This window comes from Patiria miniata, unplaced genomic scaffold (assembly GCF_015706575.1).
Source record: "Patiria miniata isolate m_02_andy unplaced genomic scaffold, ASM1570657v1 HiC_scaffold_3, whole genome shotgun sequence".
In the NCBI taxonomy this organism is placed as follows: domain Eukaryota; kingdom Metazoa; phylum Echinodermata; class Asteroidea; order Valvatida; family Asterinidae; genus Patiria; species Patiria miniata.
This window is the reverse complement of record NW_024037069.1, coordinates 30,509,930-30,522,009: the sequence shown is the minus strand read 5'-3', so window position 1 is coordinate 30,522,009 and position 12,080 is coordinate 30,509,930. Positions and strand designations below refer to the sequence as shown.

General features: G+C 40.6%; 1 protein-coding gene across 4 annotated transcripts in view; it reads right to left on the bottom strand.

The window, feature by feature from the left end:
- Positions 1–12,080, bottom strand: part of LOC119738368 (nipped-B-like protein) — a 50,665-nt gene that overhangs the window by 26,085 nt on the left and 12,500 nt on the right. For all 4 annotated transcript variants that reach the window (XM_038213241.1, XM_038213238.1, XM_038213239.1 and 1 more), the window contains 12 exons: positions 11,007–11,099; positions 10,515–10,630; positions 9,750–9,836; positions 8,235–8,463; positions 6,815–6,969; positions 5,698–5,778; positions 5,031–5,131; positions 4,192–4,354; positions 3,276–3,358; positions 2,686–2,815; positions 1,840–1,983; positions 1,025–1,162 (listed from right to left, as the gene is read on the bottom strand). In XM_038213241.1, the coding sequence (XP_038069169.1) occupies positions 1,025–1,162; positions 1,840–1,983; positions 2,686–2,815; positions 3,276–3,358; positions 4,192–4,354; positions 5,031–5,131; positions 5,698–5,778; positions 6,815–6,969; positions 8,235–8,463; positions 9,750–9,836; positions 10,515–10,630; positions 11,007–11,099 (1,520 nt within the window). The remainder of the gene's footprint in view (positions 1–1,024; positions 1,163–1,839; positions 1,984–2,685; positions 2,816–3,275; positions 3,359–4,191; positions 4,355–5,030; positions 5,132–5,697; positions 5,779–6,814; positions 6,970–8,234; positions 8,464–9,749; positions 9,837–10,514; positions 10,631–11,006; positions 11,100–12,080) is intronic.

The following is a 12,080-nucleotide window of genomic DNA, read 5'->3' as shown; positions in this document are numbered from 1 at the left end:
ACTGAAAAAAAAATGGTAAATTTGGAGCAGTAGTGAAAAATAGTTAGGTTTTTCCTACGGTGGTCGGCCGACCACCGTTGGAAATGTAATCAAAAATACCATTTTCTTGAAAATGACTTCACACCAGGTGCCATAATTTTACAGGATGCTTTAGACTGTCATTTACCAACATCCTGTAAGGTATTTCGTAAAAACTTGGTCATTTTATTTTTCGATGTTTGCAAATGTTGTATTTTCCCTTTAATCCCAACCAGTTCAGGAAGTAACAGGCAGGGTGGTTGGTTTGGAATGACTTGGATAACAGTTTACCTTACAAGATTAGGAAATGGGAAAGCACAGATGAAGTTTTGGAAAATGGACATTTTCTTGTGAAACAAATATCATCATGTCATTCTAACTGTTATCCATGAATGTATTCCAGTTGTTTTGATTTTTTATATATTAACCCTAACCCTCCTCAATCCTCCAAAATCCTCATTGTGGTTTTGGAGGATTTTGGAGCATTGAGGCTGAATGGTATTTTTTTTAAATAAGGATTTTGGAGGATTGAGGCTGAATGGGTTTTTTTCTGAAAAGGATTTTGGAGGATTGAGGCTGAATGGTATTTTTTCAGAAAAGGATTTTGGAGGATTGAGGCTGAATGGTATTTTGAGGCAGGACTGTCTGACGATTTTGAAGGATTGAGGGGCTGGGTACCCTTCATTTGAACATTTTTGGATCAGGAGGATTTTGAAGGATTGAGGATGAATGCATTTTGAGGCAGGACTGTCTGAAAATTTTCTGAACATTTTGAAAAATAAAAAAAATGTGGAGGATTTTGGAGGATTGAGGATGGTTCCCAGCAAAAAGGGCTAGGAGGTTAAGGTTAATAAATTTAGTCCCAATTTAAAATGCCAACAAATTGTGGAACACAGTCTGAAATAAATAGCATCCCAGCCCCACAATCAGGGGAAAAATGTAAGATTCATGGAATCAGGCCAGTTTTTTTTGGATGGGACTGAAATCAGATTTAAGAATGACTTACCAGTATTGCAGGATCATTCTGGCTGTTGTATGACAAGTAGTCTAGCATGGCTTGCTGCAAGTTCTGAATATAATCCTTCTGATCGGAGTCTTTGGAATCCTTGTCATGTGGAGACTGGTCACCACGTGCTGCACTTGTCTGCGGGAAAGAGAGAGAGAGACAATAATTAATTCCTCTTCTTCTTCAACAAGCTAAATTCGGTTCAGCCAACACCGAACACATTTCTCTGCATCTTGATTGTACATTGCAAGGTCAGCAGCTGTGCAAAGATGTTGTAGAAGAGGGCATCTCAAAAGGTGCTCTATAGTTTGTGGCTCTACGCCACAATCACACATGGTATCATTGGAGGAACTTGTTGAGTGTCACCTTGGCTCTGCCAACTCCAGTTCTCAGTCAGTTGAGGCATTTCCACTTTGCCCAGCTTGCATCTGCACCGGGAGGTAGTTGTTCTCTAGCCATTGCTAGTTGCTCTCCATAATTAATTGATGGCTAGCATCAGGTGCTTTTCACTTTCATGTTATGTACTTTGGGCCGAAGGCTCTGTGTACAGTGGCTTCCTAGCCTCGTTATAAAAAAACAACCAGAGTGTTGAGTACATTTCAGTGTAAGTTTCGTTGAAGCATTAATGCTGTTTCATACTTCATGTAAAAACGAAGGAAAAGCAAGTTTTTTTAGTGTCATGAAACATCAACAGCAAAATTTGGGACAGTTAAAATATGTGTTCACTTTGCACAAATGTGCAGTGACAAAAGTCAAGTTTGCATTTGCATTCACCCCAAAACAGCAATATTTTTACTTGAATATACCATTTTTACCTGGTTAACGATAGTATCCAGAGTTCCTTGGTCCATATTACTGGACACAGCGTGCTTCCTCAGTCGACTGGCTATCTGACCCAAGTAATCTAATGACGAGACGCGCATGGTCATGTCATTGGAACGGTTGTTGAACTGATGCATCTGTTGATTAAAAACAAAACAATTCTCATGAAATGATCGGCAGAGGTCATCAAGAATTAAGTTTTATGACCTACACGAAGAAGTATGTATCACCAGATGACTTTTTCTTCACCGAGTTACTATTTTTATGATGGATTTTTTATATTTAAGTTAAGAAACCAACAAAAACAAAAGTTTGAACAAACTGTTGAAAGTTAAGTTTAGGGTCTTGTTTGGGTTTTTTTCCCCCAATTATGCACATGTTGTAACTTTTATCGAGTCAGAAATAGTTGCTCTATTTTCTTCAGATTAAGGGGAGAGTTTCGTGTCCGGCCACCACTTATTTGCCTCCAAACACAACAATTTTCACTTCACATCGTGTTTTCATTGGGGAAACTGAAAACATCTCAGGAAACATGTGTTTTTTGGGGCACATTTTCTGGGTGCGCACATTGTTCGGACAGACGATCATGTAGGCAGCCATATTGAAGAGTCTGGAAGTCAGCAGTGCGCATGACAACGCACTAACATATAACATGCGATACCTCATCATGAATATTTAATTTGTCACGAACATTTAATTTATTAAACATTTTTTAGTCTTAGTTCAAGGGGCACCTAAAATATCAAATGAACAAGCACTCGTAATTGAGCAGGTAAGACTGGTGTGTTGAATTTGAAAGTTTTCCCCCTCCAGGTTTCTCTCTAATTTTATTGACTTACCAGTAACCTTCCCAGCAGGCTCAGTAACAGCTCAGCCGCAGGCCACTCTGGTTTGTTGACAGCTGACAAGAGATCCTGGACAAAGTTCTCAAAGAGCGGCCGATAGTCCTCCTCATCACGACTGACGCACCTGTTTAAAGAGAAAATAGATCAGAACATTACTCCAAGAAATATGACCCAGATATTTCTCATTTTATTAACTACAAAGTGTTCACAGATTAACTTTGCGTTCACGTGATCTTCAACAAATTAGATTTTAGCTCTGCAGAAAGCCGTGGAAAATTGGGACTTAAGACTGTTTTTGTTTTAATCAAAGTGCCATCTTTACAGTCTTTAACTTTTACAGATAATCAATATATCGAATATTTTCAATATTGGATTTCCGATATATAAATTATTGAAAATTCTGATATCGAAGGTGCACATTGCAAGCTACAGTGCCTACGTTGCTTTTGGGGAGTCCTGGATTTCATTACCAGAAGTAACTAACAATATTAACAATTTCAGTGAGAACTAAACACTTTCAGGTTTCTTGGTCAAAGTATGTCATGATTTGTCTTTCTCAAAGGGCGGTTGTTTGGAAAACTTACTTCTTCAGGAAAACTGACAAGAAGTTCTGGCCTGTTCTGACAGCAGTCTCGTAGGCGTTGATTATCAAGACATCCTTGTCCGTCTGTAAAACACAAACACATATTTAATCAAAATTCAAATTGAGATGGAATTAAATCTAGAAAATTCTTTAGTTTTTGGATGGTTTACAACTATGGCTTCAGATTCTAACTGCAATATGCTGGAATTTTTAAAAATTGAACAAAGAAATTGCCTGGAGTGGGGTTTGAAACTCGGACCTCCGGATTGCCGTTACGGTGCTCTACCAACTGAGCTATCCAGCCCTATGTTGGCGGTTCCCATTTTTCTACAGTTCTGCAATATCCAGGAAGTGAAATTTGCAGCCTTTGCCAAAACTATTGAACTGAACAAAACCCACATCTGAGATAACAACAATTCAAGAAGAATTCAGCAAGAATTCAACGCCTCTGGCAGGCAAATGCTTAACCCTAACCCACCTCACTCCTCCAAAATCCTCCTGGCGGTTTTGGAGGATTCTAGAGGATTGAGGATGAATGGTGATTGAATCAAATGAGGATTCTGGAGGGTTGAGGATGAATGGTGATTGAAGCACATGAGGATTTTGGAGGATTGAGGATGAATGGTGATTGAAGCACAAGAGGATTTTGGAGGATTGAGGATGAATGCATTTTGAGGCAGGACTGTCTGATGATTTTGAAGGATTTGGCGTTGGTTATCCTTCATTTAAACACGAGTGCAAAATTTTGGGATGAGGAGGATTTAGGATGAATGCACTTTGAGGCAGGACTGTCTGACAATTTTGAAAAATTTAGGCGGAGTTGCAAAATTTTGGAGGATTGAGGATGGTTGTAAGCAACAAGGGCTAGGGGGTTAGGGTTAATGACTTGACAACATGAGACATGGTTGACACTCTACCTCTCTGGTCTTTTTTAGGGTGTCGTCGTCGTAATTGTACTCATCGTCTGAGTCCTCCTGGTCTCCTGCTGGGTCGTCTTTGTGTTGCGGCAGAACCACCACACACTGAATCAACTGCAGGACCAGCGCCGTCACCATTTGAACATTGGTGTCTTGGTTTAACCTGCGTGAAGATTAGAGGCATATAGCATTAATCAAATTAGGTTTTTGCCCTTCACCGACGTTTAAACACTGTGTACTCAGTGTGTTACCTCCAGAGTGAAAGTTGGAAAAAAAGGTGAAAGTTGAAGGGCAAAAACCTAATTTGATTGATATCACCCCGACGCAAAATTCCATCTTATCATATAGCATTACTTGCTTTGCATGCATTTTGTTCGTTTCCATTAATAACACCACTGAAAATCCAAAGAAGAATGTTCAACAGAGGTGTGAGCGACCACTGATAAAAATAACTGAAAACGGCTGAAAAAAAGATGTAAAAAAGTTGAACTTTGGAAATCTCCTATACTTTTGTACACAGCAATGGGGAAAAAGCTGAAAAAAAGCTGAAATCCAAAACAAAACAAAAGCGGAAATCAGCTTTAAAGCTGAGATTTCACACCCCTGGTTCAAACAAAAGCTGACCTGTTGAAGTTTCAGCTCAGTGGACATAACACTTTTTTGAAAAAATTATGAAAAACCATGCACAACCTTTTGATCACATTTTCTGTAAAGAGGTGCTATGTCAATCAATTTGTTTTTTCTTTTCATTTTAATCATATCAAACAAATACTACATATTATGGCTAGAAAAGTTGAGCGCATGAAATTTTGTTTTAAGACCTCAATGTCTTGACTCACCTGAAGTTTCTGAGGTTCTTCTTACTGGAAGGCAACCTGGCTAGGGATGCAAAGATGTCTTCCAAGATCAGCTGTCTATGCTTCTCGTACTTAGAAAACACCTGTAATAAAAAAATTGACAGGTTGAGAAGGGGAACACCGACATTTTCATTTAAACGCTCGTAAGATGTGGCAAGAGGGAAATAATGGTTAAAATGCGTTTTCACATAGATACAAGCATTTCTGTCAAGTTGTAAGTGAACAACAACAGTGGGGAGTCAGGTTAGCGTAGCGGTACTTTCCTCGCCTTCCGCCGCTGTGACTCGGGTTCGAATCCCGTCTGGGCCAATATGTGGATTGGGTTTTCAGTCCCTGCCTGATTCCATGGGTTTCCCCCAGAATATTCTTTTGGGCTTTTCCTCCCACCTCTAAAACTGTAATTTCTTCTCATTGTCTCCTCTCTACAGGTTTCTTCAGGCTTGCCAACTACAGTGCCTAGGGCGCTTTTGAGGAATCCTTGCTTTCATTACCAGAAGTAAAATAATATAAATATTAATAACTGAAACTCAAAAGACTTGGTTGTATCTGAGCGAAAAAGGAAACTGTTTTTATATGTAAGCATACTGTTGGATATGTGACGAAAAAAAAATTTTCCTTTTCAATAATACAAACGTTGAGGTGGACTTACTGTTGAGATGAGTTTCATTGCACTGAGCTGCAGTTCACTGATGTTCTCCACAAAGAAAGGCGCCGTCCCAATAGACGATACCTTGAAATTGAGGAGAAAAAATGATGATCAAGTATTATTTCAAAATCTGTTCATGCAAGTCAAACAGTGCTAACCAGTTCACGACAGAGGATGTGATAACACGCACTGGCTGTTTTTATACACAGGCACGGCTGATGGGTTAAAGCTAGAGTCCATCATTTGCAGCCACCCGAAAAGTAACTGGCATAATTATTGTTGAAAAACAACTTGGTTGAAAGATAGTAAGGGAACTAAACTCCCTGTGAAATTATTCTTTCTGGGAAGCTGTCATTTTGAAGTAATCAACGAAAGAAGGCATTTCCAACGGTGCTTCTTAAGAAGCACCGTAGGAAAATTTAAATTAGTAGTTCGTTTTGTTATTCAGCGCAGCGCGCACAAGTATTGGAACGACGCACACGCGTGCGCGGTTGTTATAATTCGTCGGATCAGTGCGCGACGTCGTGTATAGCTGCAATTCAAAACAATTCAAAACATGATTCAGTAACTTTGGATTTGAAATTGAGATCTTAGAATGCTGTTTTTCTTGGAATGTACAGCTGAAGCTTAGCTGAAACATCATCAGGTTAGTTGCTCAGTATCCTTCATTAGATTTTGAACTCTTTTGTTGCTTCAAACGAACAAAATGCACAAATTACAAATGATGGACTGTAGCTTTAAGACGTGAAGTTTGCCTCGACTTGCCTCCGGGTGACGTCTAAACACACCTTCCCTCATGCCTTTTGTACACACACACAAAGTCTGTGGAGGCGGACTGTGTGTTGATCTTGAATCGGCCGTTGTGCACGGCCTATTGTTGTACAATTTATGCTCCAGTGCACACACCAGAGTGAAACATGAGGTCTCGGCAAGAAATATCGTACAAATACTGTTGAAATGACTCTTGAGAATCAGTATTTGTGGCATTTGGCTGTATATCAGAAGTTGGCTGGACAATTTTGCCTTTTGAGAAAATTGAAATTTCAGCAAAAATACTCCTGGGGCGAAGTGGTTAACTACTGTTCCCGCACAGAGTCAAAACGTTACGATTTCTACTCACCAACAATACTGTTGAGTCAGTTAGGATCTGTATGTCCAACAGCTCGGCTACGTTGGAGACCAGGACACACAGTTTGTTGTACAAGGCAAGAATGGACTTCTCTGTGGATCCGTGGGCACGGGCACGCTTCATCTTCATGTTGGTGTACACTGCATCTGAAAAAAAAAATGAGAGTCCAAGAATTCTTTTGTAAATTTTGGATTTATGTATTTTTTTTTACAAAAATCAATTCAAAAGGATGCAGGTAGGTTGCTTCTCGTACCGTTTCCATTGCAGCATTCAAAACACGACAAAAGCAAAAGATGTAAGAATAAGGGACTCGATTAACCCTAACCCTCCTCAATCCTCCAGGCAGTTTGGCATGAGGTGAACACTCCTCTTAAGACCAACCCGACCAACCATATAGGCCACTCGGGTTGGGACACACCATTTTGGAGAGTCTGCCCTGGAGGATTAAGACTCTTAACCGCACTTATCCTATAATTGGTTCCATAAAGGAGCGAAGGTCACACTACCTGAGAGATTTCAAGCATATTATTTCGTAGCTAAATTCAATCTAAAATTTTATCATGATGATGTACCTGAAATGTTGACTTGTTTTATATGTTGAAGTGTGAAAATCGGTGAATAAATGGACGAGAACAATCTTTTACTGCTATGCTAGCATAAACCACAATCACCAGAAAGTATAATTCCAGAAAGCAGTGTGGCCAACAGGTGGTAGTTCATTAAACCACAAGTGATTATCTCGCTGGGACTGTGGAGCAGGGAGGGGAGTTTTGTTTACGTAACATGGGGAGGATTTTGGGAGGATTGATTGATTTTGGGAGGATTGAGGCTGAATGGCAAAAATACGCCAGTTGATTTGGACGATGCATAGGCTGTACCATGCATTATTTATGAGCAGCCATAGCGTAATACAAGGTCTGTATTATACTGGACAGCGTCTGCTTCTGCATATCATCGGCACTGCTTCAACTCATTAACAGTGATAGTTGGAGGATTTTGGAGGATTGAGGCAGCGGTCACCCCTCCACTGAACAACTTCAAGAAATAACGGACGATTTTGGATCGAGGCAGAATCCAATTTTAACGTGCCGCCTTTAGGAGGGTATTGCACGATAGAGAATGCTTCCTAGAAAAAGGGCCTAGGCAGTTAGGGTTAAAAACGACTCAAAACAACTTTTTAGCTAGTTTTTTTTTGGCTAGGTAGTTTGCCTTTAATCCTAACAGTCCTCAATCCTCCAACAGGTGAAGGGTTGAGGACTGTTAGGGCTAATAATCACTCTTTGAGGGACAACTGCAATACGGAACGCATCAGAAGTACAAAAATCATAGATGTCAGTTGTAACAGGGACAGGAAAAAACCTGGACCCAACATTTATAGAATGACCCAATTCCAAAGAGATCCGATACTCACTCTTATCCGTGTTGACTCGATAGACGGGATCAAACTGTGGGTAGATGGAGTTCTGCAGCTGGAACTTGGCCAGGTTGGCGATGCGGTCGATGACATCCTCGATGAACACCTCCTTGGGCATGGCCTCTGAGGTCATGATGTAGAGGGCAGTCAGGGCCGAGTCGATGGAGCGCGTGATCCTCTCCATGGCCAGCTCTCGCCATAGACGCTCCCCACGACCTCCCTCGTCCTGACGGGTGGGTAAAACAAAAATCAGTCAATACCTTAGGCCAAAAAAAAAAAGTCCCCGGTTTCTGGTATGCGCGCGCGTTGCCGTAGCCATGCGCGTCGGCAAAATGAAAAAGTTTTTTTTTCAATGAAAGATGATGTCTCAAAACCGCCAAACTCACTGGTTTGACTGGAATCCTGCTGCTGCACAATTTTAACGTGTTTTTAGATGGGGTTATGATCGAGAATAAGCTTTATGTGGCCTCTCTGGACTCCCATATAATTGCACTAAGTTTAGTCGGGCACCATTTGCAGTCATCAGCCGACACTTGAAGGAAAAAAATCAGGTAAAAAAAAAAAAAAAGCCGCGTCGCTGCACCACTTTTTGGGCAAGCTCCAGAAACCGCACACGTTTTTTTTTTGGCCTTATCCGTTTAATATAGCATTTATTGGGAGAACACAAATTTCATTGGAGCATTGTTTTCCAATTAACCTATCACGGTAGAATCGCGTCAACGCAGCTTGTGAAATATTGTCCAATTACATGATAAACAAATGGATGCGGAATGCGCAACATCTGCGACAAACAAAGCTTAGCGTACAAAAACTCCATAGGGTTGTCTAAGGGGCATGGCCAACTCGCAAACGGCGATAGGTCAATAGTTCCACTCAAGTGCCATGGTATGCGGGTTCGAACCCTGACGGGGAACATGGTGCTTGTGTTCTTGGGCAAGACACTTTGCTACAATTGCCTTTCGCCACCCAGGAGTATAAACGGGTAGCTGTGAGGGTAGAGCCCAGATTGCACTCACCACGTGCTGCTGCAGAAAAATGGTCTCATGGACTGATGAACAGGAGTAATAATTAGCAAGTTGTATCCTTTGGCAAAGGCGCTTTATAAATACCAGTTATTATTATTATTATTATTAAATTAAACAGGGCTTAAGTAGAAGTTTACTCCAGGTTTTACGGGGTACCTCAGGGTTCACTCTGGAGTTACCGCTTATTTCATTTGCATTCATCTCTTACCCAATTTGCATTAACTCACGCCAAACTTTTATTATTATGGACATCAGTCCTGCTAAGTTAGTTTTAAAAAAATTCCAAATCCCCAAAATGAAGAGAAATCGGCATAAGCCTCAAGAACCCAAGCTTGATTCATACAGCTTTGAATTCAGGAGTTTTGCTTCAACTCAACTTTTTGGACAGATTTTATCAACTCAGTAGTTGAAAATATTTTATGTTCAAAAATTAATTTCATTTGGATTGACATTTTTCTTTTTTGATGAAGAAAAAGAAGCTACTTACATGGTTAACGTTGGGCTTCACTTTTGTTCCATCACGGATGTTTCTCTCCAGGATGTTCAACAGCCGGACAAGCTTCTCGTGAGGAATCTGGGGATAACAATTTACAAATAAGACACAAATTTGGGAATTGTACATAAGACTCGGCTGAATCAAGGTGCTTTTCTAAAACATGAGATTTTTAACAACCATTTCTGAATGATATTCCAAAGTTGCATCGAACCAAATAATATTAGGAGCAACTGGGGTCGACCCAGATTTTAGTTTCAGACTGGCACCATTTATGTACACGAGTTAATCTGAATGACTGCAACGATTAGTCGTTTTGACAAAGTTGCTCCTTTTTCAAACATTAAACATCAGCAGGTCTTTTATTTCCAAAATTTCAGAATAATTTGGTTGAGCGTGACACTGGAATGTGTCAAGCAGGGATGACTTTCAGAGAAAATAGGAAAATCCACAAAAATAATCAGCAGATGTTTTGAGGGTTGACATAGGGTCTAGTGTGTATGTTTGTATAAATTTAATATAAAATTTAAATAAATTTAATTTAACCCTAAGATAATAATCTCTCTTGTTCAAAATGTAAATTTGAATACGTAAAAACCACCTTAATGATAAAGCCTCAGGAATTTCTTATTTCAAAAGTGATTCTTTAAGAATCCTGAAATCAGAAAAAATCCTAACAAAAAATCCTGGAATGGGGGAAAATCTTGACAAATCTCATCCCTGGTCAAGGGAATTTGGACTATTTTGTTAGTGCCTCACCTGGTTCATAACACCCATGGATTTGAGTTTGGCCGATTCTGAGACCAGATCATTCAGGAGAGGTTTGCTGATGAGGAGCTCTGGATTACACTCGTCTGTCTCCTCTTCATCGTCAGCTGTTAAAAAGCAAATTCAAAACAAACATTTGTAAACAATCAACAAATATTGACACATCTCACACACAATTATGAAAAACCTGCTAGGATCACATGAACTTAAGCTTTTCTACAACCCATTTCCACATTGTTGAAATTTTGGAAAACGATTAATTCCATTTGGGCCTAGGCATTTTTTTTTTACTATTGAGTGGAACCTGATATCCTTCTATTGCTGAAGAAATTTTTTTTACTCTAGGTGATGTGCACAGTACTGCATTGTGGCCGATTTTGTTCAACGTCTTATTTGTTAAAAAAATGCTTATTTTTTGTACTGTTCGAGTACACTTCAATCATTATTTCAGTTAAATTTCCAAAAAAAAATAACAAGACTTACCTTGCTCGACACTAATCTCCATATCTTCAGATCCTTCAAACACTGACTCCATGGCTGCATGGAACCTCTTGAAGGTGGCTGACTCGGTCAGCTCTGTGGACATCGACATTCACAAAATGGTAAGTCAAGGTCAAACACAAGCCCAGAATGAAAATAAGGCAGTGCCTTAATTACGTGGCTGTGGGGGGGAAGTGTGGCCTAGTTGTTAGGGTTTGCGACTCATGATCAGAGGGTCAGGGGGTCGAATCCAGCCGCTGGTTATATGTTGTGTCCTTGGGCAAGCCACTTCACCCCAACTTGCCTCTCTCCACCTAGGGGTATAACTGGGGAGTAACCTGCGGTGGACTAGCATCCCGTTCAGGGGAATAGAAATACTCAGTCGTTTGAATTTGGATTTGAACCCCTGGAGATAAAAGCCGGCCTGATGGGCCACATTGGCTCGTGACTGACTTTACTTACTTTTACTGAATTAAGTAGCTATGGCCGACAGTAACACATGTGGCTATGGTAAGTGTAATTGCAAGCCGTAGTCAAGTAATGTGGCCAAGGCATTGTTCTAATTACTTGGCTACGTCTAAGCAATAACACATGGGTCTATGGGAAGAGGCTGCAGCCGCTTCCATAAGCGCGTGTAAGGCTCCAGCCATATCCATAGCCGCTTGTGTAATTGCAAGCCGTAGTCAAGTAATGTGGGCAAGGCGGCGTTTGAATTACTTGGCTACGGCTAGGAAATAACACACAGGTCTATGGGAAGTAGCTGTAGCTGCTTCCATAGGCGCGTGTATGGCTCCAGCCATATCTATAGCCACTTGTGTAATTGCAAGCCGTAGTCAAGTAATGTAGCCAAGGCCGTGTTTGAATTACTTGGCTATGGCTAGAAAATAACATTGGTCTATGGGAAGTGGCTGCAGCCGCTTCCATAGGCGCGTGTATGGCTTCAGCCATATCCATAGCCGCTCGTGTAATTGCAAGCCGTAATCAAGTAATGTGGCCAAGGCCGTGTTTGAATTACTTGGCTACGGCTAGGAAATAACACACGGGTCTATGGGAAGTGGCTGTAGCTGCTTCCATAGG